The sequence below is a fragment of the Thermobia domestica genome, chromosome 15, assembly GCF_964235325.1.
Source record: "Thermobia domestica chromosome 15, izTheDome1.hap1.1, whole genome shotgun sequence".
In the NCBI taxonomy this organism is placed as follows: domain Eukaryota; kingdom Metazoa; phylum Arthropoda; class Insecta; order Zygentoma; family Lepismatidae; genus Thermobia; species Thermobia domestica.
In genome coordinates, this window is record NC_137468.1 from 193,408,026 (window position 1) to 193,432,709 (window position 24,684).

Below are 24,684 nucleotides of genomic sequence, written 5' to 3' on the forward strand. Positions count from 1 at the left end.
GATCCCGTACAATCCTTACGGAAATTTGATTTCAGTGGAATTGCTTGAAACCGTGATATGTTGTAGATATTGTGTTACTGAGAAAAAAAGTCTCAATGGGCACAAACACAAATCACTAACCGTTTGGCTACTACAGGGCCACTTTTTTGAAAATAGCCAAAGATAACGATATTCTGGATTTCGCTAAAAATGACTGAAACTGATATGTTGTAGATATTGTGTGAGAAAAAGTCTCAATTTGTATAACCATCCACCACTGACCATTTGGACACTATAGGGCCACTTTTTTAAAAAGATCAGAAGCTAATGGTATTCTGGATTTCGGAGGAATTGCTTGAAGCTGCTGTAGATATTGTTATCCTGAGGAAAAGTCTCAATGAACGCAAGCACAAATCACTAATCGTTTGGTCACTACAGGGCTACTTTCTTGAAAACAGCCATGTACTACGATCTTCTGGATTTCAGTAAGAATGAGTGAAAGTGTGATATGTTGTAGATCTTCTCATCGTGAGAAAAAGTCTTAATGGACAAAACAATCAATTATTGACCGTTTGGCCATTACAGGTCCATATTTTTGAAAATAGCCGGGTATAACGTTATTTTTGATTTTGGCGTAAATGAATGAAACTGTGATGTTGTAGATGTAATCCTGAGAAAAATTGTCTAGGACTTTGCAGGGTTTTCCTTTGTGCACAAGATAAACATCGGAATGTTGTCTATGCTTAAATGATGTTAGCCGCTACTTTGCCTATCCTTTTTTCGGGTTGTGGAATAGGACGTGTCAGGGCTTCATACAATTCAACGAAAGTTTAAGAATATCCTTACCTTCAGCTATTTTTAAAAATGTGGCCCCATAGTTGCCAAATGGTCAGTGATTAAAAGTTATGCCCATTCAGATTTATTTTCAAGATTTCAATAGCTAGAACATATTACGGTTTAAAGCAATTCCACCGAAACCAAGAATACCTACCTTCTGTTGTTGTCAGAAAACGTGATCCTGAAGTGGCCAAACTGTCAGCGATAGGTAGGTATACTTATGTCCACTGAGACGTTTTCTCAGGATCACAGTATTAACAACATATGGCTTCAAGCAATTAAACCGAAATCCAGAATACGATACCTTCTAGTGCTTTCAAAAAAAGTGGCTTCGTAGTGGACAAACAGTCAGTGATTGTTGGTTGTGCCTCATGATGCTTTTTCTCAGGATCACAATATGTACAACATATCGCGGCTTCAAGCGATCCCACGGAAATCCAGATTACCATTTAGGTTTGTTCTTTTTTAAAAAGTGCTCCTGTAGTGGCCAAACGTCATTCTTTGCTGCTGTGCCTGTTGAGACTTTTTCTCAGGATTACAATGTCTACAACATAACATGGTTTCAAGGGCATAGTAAATTGTTGCCCTTGTAAATTTCTTTTAAACTTACGAACTGTGAAATGCATTTATTGTAACAGCACATTTATATATAACACTATTTAATGACAATATACCATATAATGTTATTTCTGTTTGTGTAAATTCAACTTATAAATATTTCTCGAATCTTTCTCTGATTTTCAGAGAAAATAAAATGGTATTCACCCTGGCTCACAGCACTTCTTATTTCGTACCTATAATAATGTCTTATACATAGTCATTTTTATACAGATATTGTGCGACAAATTATATTGGTTGTTTGCATAGACATTCCAGTAACCCTATATTTTTATTTGAGTATTTGAGATCGAAATATATTTTCCTAGACAAGGCACCTCAAACTTATTCAGAACTTGGCGGCGCGGCTTCAGCTATTCCTCAACTTACGTAAATTCATACTTATGTACAGTGGCGAGGGTTGAGGACTCACAGGACAGATAGAGTCTACCCATTAGAATTTTATATGTACTAAGTGTAGGCCTTTTTCTAACTTAACACTAGAAGGACCAAGCCGTCATTTTGACGGCATCACGTAAAACAATTTTCTATATCTCATACATTTCTTTGACTGACGCAACCATACTTTAGGACTTTTATTATTTCAAAGAGAGGTTTGATATAGCATATAAACATTGTTTGCCTATTTTAAATAAATACATATTTTTCTTGTATACCCCTAGAAGGACCAGACCGTCAATTTGACTGCCTCTTTTAATATTCTATATTTTGCTGTTGATGTGGACTGCTTTATAGGTTGTACGCTATATGGTAGTACCTCTGTTGGAAATAATAAATTTTGAAATACTTTACATTATTTTTTCCAACGAGTTTGCTATTTGAAATATTTTATTTCTGCTTTTCATTGCTGTAAGGAAAAAGATATATGGCACTTCTCTGAATATATTTTCTTCTTCAATAATGTTCGTATCTCGTTGGTAACATTGTTCCCTGTAGAAATAAAAGTTGTCTTGAAGGTAAATATGAATAATTACAAAAGCAACATGAGACCTAATAAAATGTCACGTACTTTCAAAGATTTGAGTGAAAATCAATTTCGTTTGGAAAAAGAGAAGGTAGACTGCTTCGATGAAGACAGCGAGAATGCAGTGTCTGAAGCTACTTCTTCGGATAAGAGGAAGGAAACAGATACAGAAGTTTCCAGAAGTAATCGATCAAATATTTTTATAGGAGCTCACGGGACGCGTTGGAGTAAAATGGACAAACAGAACAATGCTGGGCATACTGTCTCACACGACATCCTTCGCGAAAAACAAGTTTGTTATATTATGCGTTACATCATATTGAAGATGATGATTTTGGTAGTGCTTTTCGCTTGTAAATAGACGAAACAATGTTGAGTATCATTCTGAAATGTACCGTTGTTGAAGCTCAGAGAGCGTCAAGATTCTCTTTGGCTACTGTCAATTACAGAACCCGTTTCATTTCTAGTAATTTTGATATTTCGTGTAGCTTCAGATATATACGTAAAGGAACTATAAAAGGTAAGCTATGTACCAGTGTTTTACAGAAAGATTATGGAAAGAAATGCATTTCTTGAACGAAGTATCTTCGATTTGGTGAAAAATGCCCTAGCTCTTCAAGGCTAAAAGCAAACAAGTTTGCTTTGGCATCTGTATAGAACTTATTCATTGAGAATTGTATCAGGCACTATAAAACCCACGACAGTGTTTGTGTGGATTCTCTACTAAGATGAGATGCAAATTCATGTAATGTATGCCTAACAAGCCTGAAAAATTTGGATTCAAATTTGATTGCTTCCAGTTGTAAAATCACGGTATGAACTAAAAGTATTTCCCTACCCGGAAAACTACTAAGAACGACGTCGGGACTTACAATTAGGCGAATATATTGTTCTGAAAACGATGGATCCTTTTATCATCAGAGGTCTGAATGTTACTGCGATAACTTTTCTTATAGGTTAAAAATGAGAGGAATTTTTGAAAAAGAAACAGATTACCCTGATTGGTAGTCTGCGTTCAAACACAAGAACTTCCCAAAATGTGATTGAATGAGAAAGAAAAGGATATGTTCACTACAAACATATATGAAGATCAATCAGGAAATCCACTCACTGTACACAAGTGTAAGCGCAAGAAAAGTGTTGCTGTCTTGAGTTTAGTGCATACAAGTTGAAATAAAAATATAATGAAAATGTAAATTCACTTCCATGTAATAAAAAGTTCAATATAAAGCTAATTATTTTGGTGCATTATACACAGGGTCTGTGCTAAAGAAAAGTAGCCCAGCCAATGTTTACAAAGGCAGGTAGGGTGATCAGGTGACTAGTATAAAAAGGATTTCATACGTAGGAATGCAAGTATTATTCCGTTATTTTAATTTTTCTTGTCACTGTCATGTGGGTGAACTTCCGATATTAATATTATATTTAATATATTGACGGGGTTTAGTGGATCACCCTGTATTATATCACGAGCAAAACTTATATAAAACATCAGCTAGTCCATTAAACGGATTAAATTCAACCTAAAATAAGAGAAATATAAAGAAAAATGATATACATCTCTTAGAATTAAATAGCCGTCAAAATGACGGCTCGGTACTTCTGGGGAGGTAAAAATTTTGGTCCTTCTAGTGTTAAAATTCCAAACTGTTCTCAGAATTTTTACACAATGAAAGTGGATACTTTTGTAGAACTTTCTATCTATGTAAGTAGACAGATTGGTCAGCTTCTTGAGGAACCTTGACCAGTTTTCCTTTGTTGAATCTATATTCCTTCCATCAACCTATAGAAGCCTGGGCCCAACAGTCACGTAGTAAATGATAGCTCATACATTCGCTGTGTAAAACCTCTCAAAAGAGTTCTTCACTCTGTCTATGACATGGTTGTCAATCTAGTACATCTTAAATTATATTTCTATCAGAAACAGAATTGTTTTCTAAATTATTTTAAATGACTATTTACTGCCAGTCTGTAAACTGCTAACGTGTTTTAACATGCCTTTGAGTTTGAAGAACGATTCTTTACAAATTTGATTGTTTTGTGTGTCAAACATTCGAAAGGTATCTCCCCCTAGCAGAATGTTAAGATGATGTGCTACACAACCTTACATTTATTATGTATCTTGCGACATTGACAAGTTTAAATGAGGTGATAGCATTGAGTTTTACTCTTCGAAACAGCAAATACCAGCAAATGCCCAAATATTTAAAAACTGCAATGACAAAGACTATAGTAATATTCAGATCTGAGCATTAATGTTTATACAATCAGAAGTTGGATGGTGCGCAAAACAGAAAAATCTATTTGCGCTTTTAGCCTATAGTGGTCCAAATTTCCGAGAGTGTGGGGAGAACGTTGTTCTTTAAATGTGGTCAGAGAAGTATTTGACTCTATTACTTTACTCAGGCCTGTTATTTTTTGATATACTATACACTCTACTTCTCGCTCTCATTGACAAAATAAGTTCGGCGTTTATACATCCCTTACACAAAAATTCTGTATGCAATTGGATCTGTTACTTGACGCTTCATGAGAAATAACTGTCTACCTGTTAGTTATATTACAATCCACTTTTTGTTTCTTTTTACTAATTGTCCAGGATGTATAAAAAGTCCAAGGTTAGAAGCTAAGTTCGTTATGAGTGAGAATACGAAGAAATTGAAACAGAGAATAAGTATTGGAAAAAGTTGTTTCCAATGTGAAATGTTAGATTTTCTTTATTCACAACTGCCATTTGAACTTCACACCCTATGATAAATGAAAAAGCAATGTTGCAATGTTTCAACCCTCACTATACCAACAACACAGCATTCTTGTAAAATGCATTGGAAGTGTTCTACGTTCCTCACACAATACGTTTTGAAATCCCTTTCATTCCGTTCAGAGATGTTTCCAATTGGAAGCATTGTTTATTCACTTAACTTAAAGCACCTCATAGCTATGGATACCAAACGACTGGTGTGATTAAAAAGAAATCCTTGATTTTAGATTGTAATTCAGCTATTTCTACCAATTTTTATCCTTTTCCATTTTGTTCTATTTACCCTCATAAAGGAATTATTCCATAACCCTTAAGTCTTGATTAACCCGGTATGGTACAACGAAAGGTAACATTAAACTGTTATAGACCCTAGGGAAAAAGGGGGAATGTACAGGGTAACAATTTACTACTAATGAGTTTGCATAACTGTCCCCGAAAAACTAACAAAAGATGCATGCAATTTACTCAAATGATTTGTTAATGACTAGTAAAACTCTATATTCCCTAAATATTGCAATCTTTCAGTATGTATAAAGCGATAAAATGTTTTGCAGTTCAGGTATCTACTCAAGTCTAACTTATTAAAATTACTAGCAGCGTTCACCCCGCTTCGCTGCGGTCACCCCGGAACGCAATAAACTTTGTTACTTAGATAATTTTTACTTTTTCGCTTTCAAGTGATTGCAGTAAATGTTAACATTATAGCGCCTGTCATTTATGTTAACCCGCCGAGTGACACGGTCATGCGGGTTGCATATAAATACGTTTATTTTTACCTATGATGAACTAACAAAGGATTTGTGGACACCTGAATGGTCAATTATCTCAAGACACTGGTAATTAAAAATTAAAGTGATATGATAAAAACCATCTAGGGTCCAAATCCTAATAACCCCCCAAAAATAAAAGAAATTGGTTCAGCCGTATTAGCGTGATGAGGGAACAAAGGATTTTGTACGTTCTCTTTTATATATATAGATAATAGACATTTTTTTGAATGAAGTACATTTATATAATGTATATTTATAATATTATCCAATATCCATAACTATCCGTTACTGGTGTGATATGCACTACTGCAAATAAAAATGAAGAACTCTGAACAATTTAGTTTACACCGAAATTAGATATACATTCGGTCTTAACTGTAAGGTTTTTTCATAGGTGTTCAGATCATAGACCCGTCCGCCCATGTGTTCATCTATACCATAGTCGCTAACGCACTTGATTTTGGTGCAAGCAGTCCCGCGTTCGATTTCCGATAGGGTCACTTTTTGGAAAAGGCGTAAAAGGTTTCCAGGCCAACCGTCTTAAGTCCGGTTTACCTGATATTCCCTAATTCCCAGCAGGTAAATGTCGACATTGTATCTAATAATGGACCCTTCCTTTTTCCCTAATCTTTTCTTCTTCACCAGTTACCCGGGAGATGTGATCGCTGAGGTACGTCATCTCTCATACGTTACGGGCTAAATGGCCATAGGTGCCGAAAATCCAGAAATCCTAGTAGCTAATCCTAATGCATGTTCCTTCGCACCGGAAAACAAGCACTCTCAAGAAATACTTGATGGATCAACATCAATTCTGACCAAAATGTAGAACGTTAGCCGAGTTCGCTGATAGGAGTGTTATTTAAACCGGAAATGATAATAATCAACCATTTCCGGTTTTAACGTTGATCACTATGAAGCAAAAACGGTAATAGATAGCAAGAAACTGTATTCTACAATCAATTAAGCATTCGAGGAATAAGTTCCATCTCCAACCTTAGCTCTATATTGTAATGTCCCACGTGGTGTTGTGTAAAAACAACTCTTCACGCTAATGTTTACAAACACCACCACATGGTTTTGCAAGAGGATTCTACACACCAGATGGATCCACTATCACCTGCAGATGACGGTCTTCTGGCTTCTCCCTCGAAGAAGACGACGGAGCAGCAATGCGACCACCGTCTGAGAACCTCTATAAATTTGATGGACGATGGCAAACCTGTACAAGTTCTCTGGTGCCCCTCCTATTGTTCGCATCGGAACTTTAGGAGTAACCTAATCCCAGGCATCTAGTCTGCTTCGGGACTCTTGGAGTTTCCTATCTCCTGCCCTAGCCTGTTTCAGGGCTTTGTCTGGAATCCCAACCTCAGGCGCTTACCCTGCTTCGGGGCTCAGTGGCCACCTAACCAACCCATTGCTTGCTTCGGAGCTTTGGGTCCCTAACGCCACTTCGGGGCTCTGTAGAGATCCTGTCTTTGACATCTTGGTCAAAGACTACCTATATCTAACCCTGCAAACTTAGAGAAATTATCTGTATAGCATTTTGTAAAATACTTTTTATAGTGGAATTTTTATGATAAAAGCCAGTAATGGGAGTTGATTCCGGACGCTCCTTTTATTAACGCTCTACCTACAACCTATATGGGACAGAGTTTTACAATACTAAAAGCTGAAGTAATGTACGTGTGCCATAACTTCTTATTTAAATTTTGATCAACCTAGCAAAAACGTTAACGGATAACAAGAAGTGTCTTATAATCGATTTAGCGTTAACTAGCCTGCGAATTTTAACTTTTGGATCATTGCATGGAGTATAGTATGCCACCTTTCATATTTCGGGTGTACAGAATTCAGAACAAAAATCGGTTTAGTTATTGCACATCAGATTTTCTTGCAAATTGAATATTAACATTGCTAATATCAATATATCTAATGGTTTATTGCTATTCATAACACTGCTACAAATACTAGGTTACTTACTAATATAAACAATATTAATATTTTATATTTGTATTTCCAGTGCTGTATGCGACAGTAAGTTAACTCGTAATCACGATATTAGAAACAAACAAGGCAAGAAAACGGGAAAAAAGAGCGATGTTTATGGATAAACGTTCACTATAAAACAGTAAGACTCTTAAACCAAGCAAACGTAAACTACATAGTTTTGAAATTTGTGCCCTCATCTGCACCATTTTAAAGGAGGAAATAACGCACCCATAGGCCATGACATACCACACAAAAAAATTTTACGCATCTTCCCTGAGAAACTGCGTCTTGTCGCGACTCACTTGTGACTAGTGGTAGAATCTTCTCTCTGCAACAACCAGCAGTAGTCTGCAAGCATGTTGCAATTCCACTTTCCTTGGTAACTACGTTCGAGTTCCTTGAGGTCCTGATGAAATTTCTCTCCTTGTTCCTCACTCACGACTCCAAGATTGTCTGGAAAATAGTCCAAATGGGAAAACAGCATATGCACTTTCAAACTCATGTTAAAACCCAATTCTTTAAAAGACAGTAGCATTCTTTCCACCAAGTATTTATAGTTTGGATCCTTTGTGTTGTCAAGAAAGTTTTCCCTGCATCTCAGAAAGCTTGCCATGCTGATCGCTCGTTCTGGTCCATGACATTTTCAAAATTTGCGTCACTAAGAGGTTTCCTAATATCTGGCCCATCGAAGATGCCCTCTTTAATTTTTGTATTACTAATGCCAGGAAATTTTTGACACAGATATTTGAAGCACTCACCTTTAGTATTACAAATTGCTTTACAAATTGCTTCATTAAGCCAAGCTTAATGTGAAGGGGAGGTAACAGTATATCATGTGCATTAACAAGACCTGCACGTTTTAAGTTTTTCGAACCAACATTCCACTGCCTATCTGGCCATTCCTTTTGAGTACAGTAGACTGCCCTTGCCTGACTGTCCCACTCACACAGAAAGCATGGGGATTTGGTATAGCCTGACTGTTGACCCAACAGAAGACCGATGACCTTAAAATCCTCACATATTTGTCATTGATTTTCGTGGTACTTTATCTAGTTCAACATCAAATCAAGGTTGCCGTAGCTTCCCCTCATGACAACAGAATAAGCAACTGGAATGGATGCTAGCTTGTTTCCGCTATGTGGGAGTACACACTTCAAACTCCGCTTGAAAGCATCGATGAAAAGTCTCCATTGGTATCGATCATAGTCAGGCGATCCTAATTGTAGTATTAACTCCGGAATGTTGTTCTGCAGAAAAGAAAGCAACAAATTCTTGCTCACGATGCCTGTACCAATAGTACGTCGTCTCTGCTATCAACAGGTTTCCCTCCTTTAGTCGTGATCTCAATAGTTCGGCAGATTCCTTTGTGAGACCAAGGTCACGAACTAAATCATTTAAACCATTCTGTTCGGAAAGTATAGGCTCTGTTGATTCTTGTGGGCCAAAGTCTGAATCGTCATTGTTGTCACTAGGAGATTCGGAAGAGGCTTCGCTTATTGGTCTGGTGGTTGTGGGACAGGTATGTCAGGACCATGGGATACTGGTAAATTGACGGATGGAATTGTAGTTGGGTAAGTAATTTTAGCCCTGTTCTTACTGTTGGAACCTTTCATATTCACAGAACAAAAGTAGCAATTTGTGATGTGGTTAGTAGGCTCACGCCACACAGTGGGGATTCCAAACGGCAATTCTTGTCTTTCGCCTTTCATCCATTGCCGCATTGTTCGATGCATGTTCGACAAACCTTATGTGGTGCCCACGACTTGCCCTGATCTCCCAATAATATACTAAAATACACAAGATAAGCCTTTCGCACAAAGCAAGTTATATTGCGCCGTTGTTTCATGGACACAAATGTCCCACATATATAACAGAATATATCTGGATTATTCTTACAACCTCGATGCTGCATTCCAAAAAGTCTGCGAACAAGCACTTCACTTTCGTCACTGAATACTAAGCATACACCACGATATTAGGGGCTTCAAAGTACTGAACACAATTAGGTAACTTACAACGAAACTGTTTGAATTCATTGGCAGGAAAAGCAATATAGGAAACAAAACAATGCCGGTAGGCGTCACTACCGTACCATACCGCTAAGCAGACACAATAAGCTGTCGTTCAGCTACCGTTACAACATTTCACGCCATGAAAGTAATAGCATTTCAAGCAATCAGGACGTTTAGTCCTCCTGGCTTGAGACGCATATGAATGAATAGGTAAAACGATCATCTCGATTTTGTCACAAAATGTGAAGTGATGAGACAAAACTAACCTTACTTTTAGGCTTAGGTGGCAATCACCACATCACAGAAATATATTGCACTTATGCAATAAAATCTTCGCAGGCTAGTGTTATCAAAGATTGTGTGTTAGTATGCCGAGCTATGATTTGTCTCACCAGTTTTAGCTTTGTTCAATTTGTTCTTGTTTACACTTATGATACACTTATTGCAATTTAATGTTTTCTTCGGGGTGTAAGTCCATAAACTTATTTTAATCGGTAGAGTCGTCTGTTATTAAAAAAAAATGTTTTCATGTCACTTTAGCAACTAACTTTTTGTTCTTTTTCCTGGTGGGTTTGTGACAAGAAGGAGTGTTTTGAATTAATACTCTTGCCTTATTTCTCTTTACAAAATTACGTTCACAATAAAACACTGGTAAAAATGATATGTTAATATACACTCATGTCCAAAATTATTGTCGCATGTCTATAAATAGGAGATCTTCAAACTCATTCAATGATGCGATAAGTGTATCAAGTGACATGGAGAGTATGTCGAATAATAATCTAATGTATATAGTATCTGTTGGCTGTATTGATTGTATGATATATATACGTTTCACTGCAGGTTTAGTAACCTTATTTTCTGATCACCCTTCGTACGCATTGTGCAACGAGAGGAAGGATTGTATAACATGTGTAACAGTATGTCTGAAACTTAGAGAGTTTTGGTACCATTCATTACAGTGTGTGTGTTACACATTTTTAATACAACCCCCTTCAATCCTAATGAATCATTTATAATCACCCTGTATATTGTAATCTTAAAAATCGGAAGTGTCTGTCCGGAAGATTGGTGTGAATCGCCTTATATAAAGGGTTCACTAGAAATTCTTAGGTCCCTTAAAATAAATTGTGACACTAAAGTGGAAATTACTTTCCGGAAGTAGCCAAGATTAGATTTCTTTCCTTGTTCTGAATCGATTGATGTACACTCATGTCCAAAATGATTGTCGCATATCTATAAGTGTCTTCTTGTAAGAATATAATTTGATAATAATTTTGCAGAGTACTTTTAATAGTTATATTATGCGTATAATCGGAAAATGTATATTTGTATTAAATTTCATAGGAAAAGAATTATAAGTACAAAAATTAGAAGGTATAAAACAAAAATGTTGCTAAATGGACAAGTAAGTTTTATTTTCGTTTTATCGTTCTTATTTACTGCTTTTTTTTATATGAAATTTTCCACATACATGCCTTTGCCGATTATACACATACTAAAAGTATAAGAAATTCCGGGTGAATTCGTTATCAAATGATATTCCTAGAACAACATATTTATAGACATGCGACAATAATTTTGGACATAAGTATACATATTGCCTATAAAGAAATATGAATACTAGAAATGTTAGGGCTGCGAAAAGTAAATTATTTCCATGATCAGATGGTTGCGAAATATTACTTCAATTTAATTAATTATTAATGGAGAATAAAATATTAACAATAATGCCTTACTCTGTGTACACATTATTTTAATTTAAAAAATATTTTATTATTTGAGTGTATGCATTGTTGGTTATTCTTTTTTATTTCTATAGATACAATTATTAATCAGAGCAGTGGCTCTTAAAGTATTTCGTAGACGTGTATTTGCGCTGCTCTACAAGATAAAGTGTTTTTTCGAAGAGATTTTGCGAAGTGTCAATTTCTAATCGATTGTAAGTACATAAATAACATTTTTATATACTACATAGTATTAAATTACAAGTTAATATAATTTATTAATATAAATATAGTAATTTTTTTATTACGTGTTGTGATGTTGGTAGGCGGAATTGCAGTTTAGCTTCTCTTGCTGGTGTTAATCATTCGGAAACAAAGAAGTTTCCACTATATGTATCAATAAATATTTTTAATTGACTGTATAATGTTATAGGTAACAGGCTATACATTAGATTTCTTTATTATTATTATTATTATTATTATTATTATTATTAGTAGTAGTAGTAGTAGTAGTAGTAGTAGTAGTAGGTAGCAGTAGTAGTAGTAGTAGTAGTAATAGTAGGTAGCAGTAGTAGTAGTAGTGGTAGTAGTAGAAAGGGAAATGGAAAATGAAGTTTTTAATTTAGCGTCTTATGAATACGACCTGCAGGCTAAAGGAGGAGGGACTTTGAAGAAAACAAATAAACAATTATGAAATAATTGGTGGAATGGTAACATGGGAGGAAACGGTGATAACATGGAAGGAAACGGAAGAATCTTGAGAAAACTCAGACACGATGGAGTCCACCATAAACTCATATGACTTGGGATTGACGACAGACACTTTGTATCAGATATGAGCGCTCTTTAACTGAATCATATTATTATTATTATTATTATTATTATTATTATTATTATTATTATTATTATTATTATTATTATTATTATTATTATTATTATTATTATAAGCATTAAAAGTACCACGTTTTTAATCGCTACGCTGATTTTCTTTTAAAATCTTTTCCATAAGTAGAAGCTTTGCTTTGTTATAACAATTAAATATAAACTAATTATTTGCTGAGCAAAACTATATATTTTCATTAAAATTCAACACGTGTTACAGTTTCGCTAACTAACTCTTTGGCTTCATCAGACACTATGTGATACAGGATAACTGTACAATCGTATATACATACAACAGCTAAGATATCTTTCTTCTGATTGGCTACTGGCAGCAGCAAATCCCTTTCAATTATACTTATTTGAAAATTTCTATATAGATGCATTCTATTGTTGCTAATTACACAAAATGACGATCTTAACTAATTTAAACTAACAATTAATTAACTTAAACAATTAAGTAAAGAATTACACACACACACACACACACACACACATATATATATATATATATATATATATATATATATATATATATATATATATATATATATATATATATATATATATATATATATATATATATATATGGAAGTTCTGAGTTCCAGTTCATTACTTTATTACTCTCCATTTCAATACAACGTGCCTCCTTCCATTTTCTGACTATGCTTCTATCTTCATGTCCTAGAATTTTCACTTCTTTCCAATTTACTGCATGTCCCGTGTCCCTTATGTGTTTGTAGACCGCATTTTTGTTCCTCTCTAACCTAACGTCATCTCTATGTTGTTTTATACGTTCTCTAGTTTCTTTCGAGTTTCTCCAATATAACACATATCACACTCGCTGCACTGAACTTTGTATATCACTCATTTTTTCCCCATCAATACCTCTTGCTCTTCTTCTCTCTTCTTCCTTCTTTTTTCCTTTATTACTTCCAGTAGTCTCTTGCTTCCTTTTCTGTATGTTGATATGCCTCCCATCTTCTTCAACATTCTTTTAATAATTTCTGTTTCTTCTCCCAAACTTTCCATCCCCCACCACATTGTTCTTTCTTCTCTTTCTCCATTTTTGTTCTCCCATCTTCTGTACTTTAACTTTTTTCTATCGTATAAATTATTCTTTAGCTGCTTATGGAATGTTTGTATACTTTTGCTCTGCAAGTAATTAGTTTATATTTAATTAAAATCTTTATTTATTTTTTAATCGGAAAGAATACAATGCCAATTACAAGTGAGAAGTGATAGATACTTCATTTATTTCAATACAATACGACACAACTTCCTGATATTTTGAAAGTATATTACAAACAAGAATGGAAAGTTCGAGGTAGTAGAAATCAGTGCTTTCATAAACGAAATACCTCATCTGGTGCTCGGCGCGGCCTACTCCACATACAGGGTCCACTTTGGAAAGGATCCGAACTGTCCGCAACGAGGCTCGAGAATCGGTCGAGACTGCGGAAAATAAAATGTTTTAGTTTTACGCCCCACGCTTATGCCGGCTAGGCTAAAGGAGACGGTGATGATGAGTAATGAATGAAATGGTGGAATGATGAAAGTGGGAGTAAATGGGAGAACCCCGAGAAAACCCACGCACACGGTGTTTGTCCACCACAAAGTTCACTTGGCGCGAGCAGGAATCGAACCAGGGACCCCATGCACCAGAGGTGAACGCTCTTCGACTGAGCCACCGCGGCCCGACTGCGGATAAGCGCCGACAGGTGCTAATGGAGACCTTAACCTTCAAAACCAAGTCTCGCTCAGTTGCCTGCGAGCAGTGGTTGAGATGCTATCATCGTGTTGTGTACCGAAACAATGTCGTCGAGAATTTGTATTTGCTAGATTTAGTGACAATGAAGTGCACTTTGGAACAGAGTAACGCCGTAAAATTCTGTATTAAATTGAGCGAAACTTTTCGGAGACTTTAACCTTGCTACGGAAAACTTATGGCGAGGCAGTGATGTTCCGCACGCAAGTTTGCATCTGGTATACGGCGTTCAAAGTGGCTCGTATGAAAGCTCTTTTAGAGAAAGACAAGCGTTAAAGTCTCCAGGGGATTGCAGAGGAGGTGGAAGTTTTTGAAATTGTTACCGAAAACTTAAACATGCGAAAAATCTGTGCACAAATGGTACTCGAAAGCATCTTTCATTTCAAAGTATCTTACTAAATAGCAATAATACCTCTATTCAGTGTCGTGCGGCGGAAAATCATCGCCCGGGGCGCGAGAATACGACGGCGCCCCTGTACGTATGAGCGAGGTCAACAGACCAACTGCAAAGCGCCACCATGATTGGCGCAAAGCGTAAGAAAGTTTTCGAAAGTAAACTCTGCTTTTCCTTCATTTTCAGCACTTTTTATTACTTTTTCTTTCCATTTTATATAGGGTAGAGGGGAAGAATTGGGTTTTGGGGATAATTGATACTTTTAAAAAATTATATTTTGCATTTCAGTATATTTTTATGGAATTTAATTGCACCAGAACTTTGGGTGGGTAGATGTTGATAAAAAAAAAGCTTAGATGAATTTTGAGAGGCTGTAATAATGACAAAAAACCAAAAACTGATTTGGTTGACAAATAACATATTTGAAACCGAGTTCCATGTTTGTGTGTGTTTTGGTTTGAGTCACAACAAATCGCGCGTCTGTTCATGTTTTCAATCAGATTTTTTACTACTGCTTAAAATCATCATAAGGATGCTGCCGTGAAGAGCAGCAATCTTGAATTCTCACTGTGAGACAGTTAAACTTTTGTTAAAACTTGTACATGTACCTCCGGTATGTAATTGGGCGCATGGTGCGGGGATAAATGGGTGGAATGCCTTAAGTGAACATTTTTTGCTTAGAATTCATTTCAATGCTGTGCTACCATTGTCTTTTGTGGTGTACACTTTTGTTTCATAGTGCATTCTGCTTATTAAGCCATTTCATTCAACCATGTGCGTGGGTTTCCCCGGGGTTCTCCCGTTTCCTCCCACTTTCTTCATTCCACCATTTTATTCATTCCCCATCATCACCGTCTCCTTTAGCCTAACCGGCATAACCGTGGGACGTAAAACTCACAGATTTCATTTCATTTTCATTTCCATTTCATTCAACTTAGGCCTCCAGTGGCCGTGGCGTATGCCAATAGTCCTGATGCTATAAATAGGACCTGTTTATCAATCCAGAATTTCAACACATGTTCTATTGTAATAATTTATAGCTATTTAACGTTAGACTTATTACCTTCTCCTATATTTGTTTGAATATCAGGGCCTCTTCTCTTGGTTTTTCTTTTCTTTTCCTTTCTTTTCTTTTCTTTTTCTTTTTTTTTTACGTTTTCGGCCAAAGTTTTGACCGCTTATAGTTTTTTTTTTTCGTGTGTATGGAACATTTTGTAGTAAGTTCACCGGACAATATATTGTGTTATAAACAATAACTTCAAGGCTTGAAAAGGCATTTAAATATCTTTGAGATTTAGAAATAAGTTACTCCTTATTTTACGTAAACAAAGGTAGTTTTTTTCTAGGCCACATAAAACTACCAGGTTTTAAGTGGAATGCAAGTTATGTACACCAAATGAAAGCTTGAGGTTTCTTCATTTACACCCAACCCCCCCCCCCTCCCCATATATGAACCAGTGATGGCTTTAATCATTTTGCACCCAATTACTTCCTTGGTGTAATTGGGTGGAAATCAGACCAACAACCTTAAAAATGTTGCAGCATCAAAAGTAAAGATCCCGAAAGCTTACCATTATCATAGTAGGTGCAGAAGAACCTGCGACATACACTCAGTTCTTAAAACTAGAAAAACATCTATAATCTGTGAGGGAAAAAAAGTTTGACACAAACTTACCTCCCAATCCCCCCTTCTATCCTACACCTTTACTTTTTTCGATTCCTACACTGTTCGCCTTTTCCCGTTTCGTCTTATGACCTCTAGCAATGGAATTTACATGTAAGACCTGTTTTCACTTCCATCTTGATGTAAGGCGGAACGGGAAATCTCGATGTGCATTTCCCATTTCGTTTCGGCAACTTTATGTTGGTAGGCTTGCAAATGCATTCATAGATATAACAAATAAAGTGCAGTAACTACAAGAAATACAGAACATAGATACAAGATGCTATTTATCTTCCATGTGTATACAATGAGCAACAGCATCTACATATTGCTTTAGAGAAATCTGTTTGCCACTCATTCTACATTTCAAAGTACGCAGGCGAATGTTTAATTGTCTCCACTTATATTTCTGGTGTCTGTAGCATGCCCTGCTATAAGCATGGTCATTGAAGCTTCATTTTCTGATTGCTCCTGCTTCAGTAACTCAATTAGCCTAACTAGGTATATATATTGAGGTGAGGATTCCCAGCACTCTTATTTCACTTTGAGTGCCAACGGTCTGCTCGATTTGTAGACCTGTCCCCTTCATTATCAAAATGGTTCCAAATAAATTGTTATCAAAATGATTCCAGAAATGAAGTAAAAATTCCCTTGAAAGTTTCTCAATAAAGTATTAACAATAGAATACGTTGTAATTGATTTATAAACATAACGAGCTTATGTAATAAAGACCATTGTAAATTGAATTTGATAATTAGAAGCACCTTGTCATACTATAAGGTCTTTCAAACAATCAGAAGCTGCTTTCTAAGAATGTGAAGCAGTGTGTATTAACTCCCTAACAACATAACAGCATAATAAATTTGACCCAAGCTTGCAAGGCAGAGCTCCAGACTTGTAACGAGTCTCCCACCCTTATCACAAGTCTATATTTGATGTATCTTTTAGCCTACTCGCCATAACCATGGGATGTAAAACTTAAATATCTCATTTCTTAGATTTATTAAACATCACAGCTTTGTAAATAAATAAATTGACAATAACATATAAAAAAATCAAGACTTTTGTACCTTATCCTTTCTCAGGGACCCCAAAGACTTCTAGTATATAACTGCTTCTCTTTTATTTACTGCTATTCGGCCAGTGTTCGGGGGCCGCGATGGCTCAGTGGTAGAGCGTTCACCTCTGGTGTACGGAATCCCTGGTTCGATCCCAGCTTGGGCCAAGTGAACTTTGTGGTGAGCAAACACCGTGTGCTTGGATTTCTATGGGTTTTCCTGTTTCCATCCACTTTCTTCATTACACTATTTCATTCATTTCTCATCATCACCATCTCTTTTAGCCTAGCCGGCATAACCGTGAGACGTAAAACTTCAAGATTTCATTTCGTTTCGTATGATAGAACTTTCGAGCTGCTCATTTCTTGGAGGGTGCGTATATTCACCAGATTAAGATTGAAATTCATCACAAATTAGAACAATAGTGACCTTACACCCCTTCACTATAATTGCAATATTATTTTGACTCGCAACGATAGTTTATCCGATATACAGGGTTTTCATAAAGTCTGGACGGGACGGATTTAATTTGCTTATAATTTTCATAAAAATGCTCATAATGAAATCAAATAAAGTGCAAACGGTAGCGGAAGGATTAAATTTTTAGTTGGCAACACTGTTAGATAAGCGACAACTCTGAACACGTTGAGAGAGGGAGAGGGAGAGGGAGGGCAAGGGTCAGTTTCTTACGAAATTCCATCCATTGTTGTTTTCATTGTTGTTTCAATGTTGACTGTTAAAAGTAAGTTGTAAGCTGTATTGGTGTGTGTGTCTTTTAAAGAAATAAATAAATGAAAAACTCCTCTGAGAAGACTATTTTTTTACCGTATCAAAGATGGCGTCGGTGAAAGAGAAAGCGCAATGTGTTCTGTGGTATGCAGAGCTAAAATCACCAATTCTGGTGTGTCGAAAGTTCACCAAAGAGTTCAAAAAGCCGACACCGACTGAGAGTGCAATCCGAAAGTGGCATGCTAAGTTCTTGGAGACAGGAAGCGTCCTGGACCGTCCTCGAAGTGGGAGGCCGCCAACATCGCCTGTAACAGTGAGCAGGGTAAGGGAAAGCATCATCAACAGCCCACAGAAGTCGATTCCTAGACGGTCCATGGAACTCGGAATTCCATGTGTAGCGGTGAATGAACTGAGCTGGTGCAGATTACAGGTAAAACTTTAATCCTTCCGCTACCGTTTGCACTTTATTTGATTTCAATATGAGCATTTTTATGTAAATTATAAGCGAATTAAATCCGTCCATACTTTATGAAAATCCTGTATATGTTCTTTCCAACACAATAACCTTCTCCTTCGTTTCATTGCAATGAAAGATACAGCCATTTTACACACTTAAACACACTTGCACTTACGTACTTTCGAGTGACAAACTCAGTACTGATAAGGAATTTTTACTCATCAGACTCAGTATGAAAATACTTGAGCAAAATACAAGATCTTTAAATGAGACTTCTAATCGGAAATCTGATCCCTGATTCATTCCTAACGATCAATCATCTTACAGAGAAAGAAATTACACAAAAATTCCAAAATTTCTTCCCCCTGCTCTATCCTTACAAATGCATAGAAATAATATTAATTACATGTATAGGTAATTCTTATGCCTTTTTAATAATTTATCCCACTGACAAGAGCGGACTTGCTTACCTGGCTACCTGGCAATTGCCAACATGATAAAGAAGAAAGTATATTTCTAGAAAAAATATTTTGTTTGAAAATTTAATCTTAGTCTGTATGCTAGATAGATGCTTTCAACAGCTTCTAGTGCTAGATTGTTTTAATTTTTTTTTCCATGCACAATGTTTTTAAAAATCAAAGAAGGTTTGCTTTGATCATAATGTATAAAATATGGTTAAAATGTATCAGAATAATTAGTTCAGTACCGGTATTGTCAATGATTATTGGAAATATTTATGATTCATATGCGTTTATTATTATGTGTTGGGTATGCGTTCTTATTGAGGCTTTGGTCTTCACTGTACGTGGACTTACAATAGTAGGTTGTACAAAATGTACCTATAAACTATTAAAAGGAAGCAAAAATCATTTATGAAAGTCAATTTATTTGATTTTATCTGATATGAATGAAAGAAAAAAAGCTCGAAGAAAATATATTAAACTCAGACTCCATTATAGAATATGTAGTTTAGCAATAAATTCGCAACTGTGTATCCAGTTAGGCAAATCAGAGTATCGCAGTGAATTATTAATTTCATTTTTAAAAATCATTTTAAAGTAACGTTCACTTCTTTTTTTTTTAAAAAAAAAAAAAACTTTATTTTATATTACATTCTTCATTTGCTGCAGGCAGGGGGTGGGTCTTGGCGGTCCGAATCCCCCTTCTCGAAATCCCGACTTTTCTGTAAATTTTGTCTAATTTTAGAGGCGATATTACAAATTTTAATACAATTTGCCCTCATATTGAATATGGAAACCTCTCTTCCGAAATGAATTCCTGCTCACGTCCCTGGTTGTAAGTATTAAATAAGTTTAATTAACATATAACAAGTGACAGGATATGGTTTGGAGGTCCAGCTTCCCTTTCCTCTCTCTGGTTACTCCTGTATATATATCGCTATTGTAAGTTCCTTGTTGCTCTCACTATTTTTTTTAATGTTAACTTTACCAAATAAACTTATCCTTCCTTTAGGTTGTAGAAGAAGGGACCGCGGTGGCGAAGTGGTACAGCGTTCATCTCTGGTGCTTGGGGTTCCGTGTTCGATCCAAGCCCACGTCAAGTGAACTTTTGTGGTGGACAAACACCGTGTGCGTGGGTTTCCTCGGGGCTCTCCCACTTTCTTTATTCCACCATTTCATTCATTACCCATCATCACCGTCTCCTTTAGCCTCACCGGCATAACCGTGGGACGCAAAACTCAAAGATTTCATTTCATTTTAGGTTGGGAACAGTTTATTTCTTTTTTTTTCCCCTATGTAAGTATAGTCGTACACTTTTTGCTTGACATTTTTTGCACACTAATGAACGTTGGATTCAGACTGTTTGATGTCTGGGAAGTTTTGTGAATCGGAATTTGTGCAAAAATGTTTTCATTACGTAATAAATGAAACATGATTATGAGAACTATCATTTTAATCTGTCCTTTTTCTTTACACATAAGTAATGAGCGTCGGCGTTTTTTCTTTCTTAACCCTTCAAAACTTTTTTGCACTCCTGATTCGAGTTAAGTTATTTTCGAGAAGTTAAATTCTATTTCTGTAGACAGAATAAACGATTGTCATTGAGGTTAAAAGAAATAAAATACATGTAAAGTGGATAGTGTTAAAAGTGATTCTACTGTTTTACGTAGAAAACCAGACATTATGCACAAGAACTATGTTTATGGCATTTTTCTATTTTTTCTTTCTTTCTTTATTTTTTGTGATTATGTATAACTGTTGCCGTGAATGGCAGTAGGTCGTCGAAAATCCGAATTCGTGAGCCTTGATGGTCGGATTCGTGGGTCAAAATTTCGACGGTGGGTCAAAGTTCGCCAGTCCACCCCTGCCCTGTGATCATTAATTCCAATTCATTACATTGTTACCTTCTTTTTCAATGAAACTTCCTTCTTTCCAGTTTCTCAGAATCCTTCTGTTGAACATTTTAATTACATTTATATTTGCTAAAGTAGGGCTACTAATATTTGAAAATTATTTGAAGGCGAAAGGGGAATTCCCGTTTTGCCTTACGATAACAAGTCATCAAGTACCAATTTATGATTGACTTTTCTTGCGATAAGAATCATAAGGCAAAACGGGAAAAAGCGAACAGTGAAGGCACGCTTTTTTCTTACCGAATTTTGCGTCCCCTTACTTCGGCGTCCAGAGTCATCGCCCCCCCCTCGTCCCCACCATGGCACGGCACTGCCTCTATTGCGGAAGAAGAAAAGGTTTAGTAGTAATTTATTTTAAAAGATAGAAGAAAAGAAAAAACTGCGTATTAGTAGATAGTAATTCTCCTATTAGCAAAATCTTCTCTACTACTATCTACTTTCAACATCTAAATTTTAAATAACGCTTTGCGTTTCTAATAAAAGTATCAGTAGGGAATACTGTGACATCAATTGTGTAGATTCGTATTTCTGACTCACCCTGTATGGTACCATGAAAATCCGTTAAGCTCTGAGTTTACACTAACTCTTAAAATAGCCACACAATGTTTTTGTGTTTTTAAAATCTGTTCATTAATTTGAATATATTTATTTAAATGTAAAAAACAGTTGTTAATTATGGACAACGAGGAACACTGGAGAGGCATTTGGAGAACATATCAGCGGACATGGAGGATGTTAAGGCCAGGAACTGCAGCCCTCAGCAATTGCTTACAAGGTGCTAGAGCAATGACCATTATTGCTGGATTACAACACATTGACTTCCTTTTGGCTGAAAGGATTGTGGTAAGTACACAGTAGAAATTATCTTTTCTTCTTTTTAATCAAATTGTCCCATCGTAAGAAATTTAGTTTTCAATTTTTATAGCAATAATCTAATGTTGAGTTAACCTAGCCTCTAGCCTTAATGCGAAGCAAACGTTAAAATCATTGGATTTCAGATACCAGCTACTTGCTATGGACAATATGGCATAATAGAACCAAGGAAGAAACGGTGGCTTCCTTGTGATGTTTTACGCATGCCTGTTTCGCTGGAAAAAAAATGTACTTATAAAAATGTTTTCTTCAGGATTTTGCCAATTAACACGTAGTGAAAAGCACAAACTTTTACTTCCCATTCTAGTATTTCATACTTCTGAAGATGATCTATGATTGGCTTATTCTTCTTCTCGCATCGGTTGGTCTTCTCCAATCGTGGAGAACGCTGGCCTTCTACATAACGTTGCAGGAACGACAGTCGAAAGCATGGATCAGTCTACGAGTACCAAGATCCCCTGAGTTTCGTGTACTGAAGTCACGAGTCAACATTTTGTTCATTGTCTGATTTCGATGCCAATTGTCTCATTCGTTACAGAAGGTGAGACCATCAATCCCAGCTTCTAGCTAGAGGTCATAAAACAACTCTGCTACTGAATGAACCATATTAAGATACAGGCCTGTATCCAGGGGGGGTCTGGGGGGCCGCCCCCATAATTTTAGCTGCCCCCCTAAAATTTCACGGCTTGCAAATTAACTATAATATGGTGATGAACTATAATATGGTTGGATCGCTCTCCCCCTACATTTTTGGGCTGGCTATGGGCCTGTTAGGACACAATTAATAAGCTTCGGCAATTCGAATCTTCTCCACATTTTTTGTTCAAGAAATGGACTCTGCCATCTTTTGCCACAGTCCATGTTCTCAAAGGTAAAAGTCCTCTTCAAAGGCAAAAATTTTTTAGAACATGATTGTCATCAACACAATCGACAAGGGCTTTTTCAATGGCTTCCAGTAGCTGCATCAACAATCAAAGTTGTACATCAAGAGAGGACATGACTACATTGAAACAGAAGAGCCATCACTTTCCTGCAGATAATACCTTTCACTATGAAATTAGTCCGGAAACTTTACGCCAGCAATGTATATAAGACAATTATTTAGTCCTTTATTCAGAGAACCACAAAATAAGCCTTTTCTCCTTCCGAAACAGTTCTTTCGCATCATATCATCACAAATACAACTACATTTTAATAGTTTTGTTGTACAGTAACAAAAGAATGATCATTTAGTTACAGAAGGCAAACGAATTACGCGGTATGGAAAACTTCATAAACTTAGCTATTAAACAAGTATGTTATTGAATGACATCTGTTGGGTCCTTTGTCATGAACTTAGTAACATACTTTATTTTTCCTGACATGAAAGCCATTATTTAAACAAGATAAAAGATAATCCAATTACGAAATTCTCACGGATTCAAACTAGTACGACATATTCATGCTCTCTCCTCTTGAACAACACTACTATAAAGAAAGTTCTGTCGCCTTTTATGGAGGTCTGTGTTCAATTGGCTCTCACACCGTGAGTTGAATGCGAATGGAGATAAGATCAGTTGTTGCTGTGGGTATATCCAACATACTATCTGGTTATGGCAGTTTAGTTACACTGCGAACTTACGTAAGGGCAAAGTGAACATGGAACCTCCACAGGGAGTAATAAGGACGTGAATGCTGTATGAGTTCAAACTGAGGTCAAAGGCCACTTCAGCGAGGCGGAAGATATGCCAGGCCTTTGGAGAGCGTGTCGTGACTACGCGGACGGTGCAGCAGTGGTTTAACAAGCTTAAGAGTCGTGACGAAACACTCGAAGACGCATCACGTGCCGGAAGACCAACACATGTACAAAATAAAGATCTTCAGGCAGCAATTGAGGCGAACAGTGGCCAGACATGTGAGCAACTGGGACTACAATTCAATGTGAGTGGAGAAACCATTCGGTAACACCTACATCAACTTGGGAAGCACTACAAGTTGGGTCGATGGGTCCCACATGATTTGACTCAGGGCCAGAAGGCAACGCGACCAGACATCTGTGTTTCTCTGCTGTCTCGTCTGAGGAAGGAACCATTTCTGGACAGAGTATTGACATTGAGGGGGAGTGGGTCTAGTACGAAGCTTCACGGCACCGTCATCATTGGTTTAGCATCTCGTGAAGCGGTTCCGAAACAGCACTGCACCAGTAGAAGGTGCCTCGGTGTGTTTGGTGGACTGCTCGCGGCATCGTGCATCGGGAACTGCTACCAGCTGATCAGAGCATCAATGCAACTGTGTACTGTCAGCAGTTGAGCCGTGTTCAAGAAAAACTCAAAGCTCTAGAGCCAGCACTTCTGAATTGCAAAAGAGTCCTCCTGTTGCAGGACAACGCTAAGCCCTAAGTGGCTAGGATGACACGGGATACCATTCTATGCCTTGGATAGGAAACACTATTGCATCCACTATACTGCCCCGGACATTGCACCGTCCAATTATCACCTGTTCCATTCATTGAAAAATCACTTTAAAGGACGCCAGTTCAAGTCCCTAGTAGAGGTGCCAAAATGCACTTGATACTTTCTTCGCTCCAGAACCCACCAAGTTATACCGCGATGGAATGCATGGCCTGGCATGGAGCGTTGCCAGAAGGACATTGATGCTGATGAGGACCTTTTTGATCTTCCAGTTACGTCTTAGGTGACATATCGATGTTCGAAGATGTTGGGTGAAAAAGAGACAGAACTTTCTTGGTTACCTGTATATATACGCACTCAATTAGGATAAACTTTACACGCTCCACCTGTACATCAATATTAGAATCGCTTTAAAAGGGTGTAGTAGAGTAGGGTAGGGTAG

The 24,684-nt window shown here is 36.8% G+C and overlaps 1 protein-coding gene across 1 annotated transcript in view; it reads left to right on the forward strand.

Moving 5' to 3' along the window:
* The first annotated feature begins 2,417 nt into the window (after positions 1-2,417).
* LOC145671777 (uncharacterized) overlaps positions 2,418-24,684 on the forward strand; it is a 52,866-nt gene continuing 30,599 nt past the window's right edge. Inside the window, exons 1-4 of the mRNA XM_081740984.1 lie at positions 2,418-2,690; positions 7,950-7,963; positions 9,239-9,437; positions 21,646-21,822. Of these exons, the coding sequence (XP_081597110.1) occupies positions 2,418-2,690; positions 7,950-7,963; positions 9,239-9,437; positions 21,646-21,822 (663 nt within the window). The remainder of the gene's footprint in view (positions 2,691-7,949; positions 7,964-9,238; positions 9,438-21,645; positions 21,823-24,684) is intronic.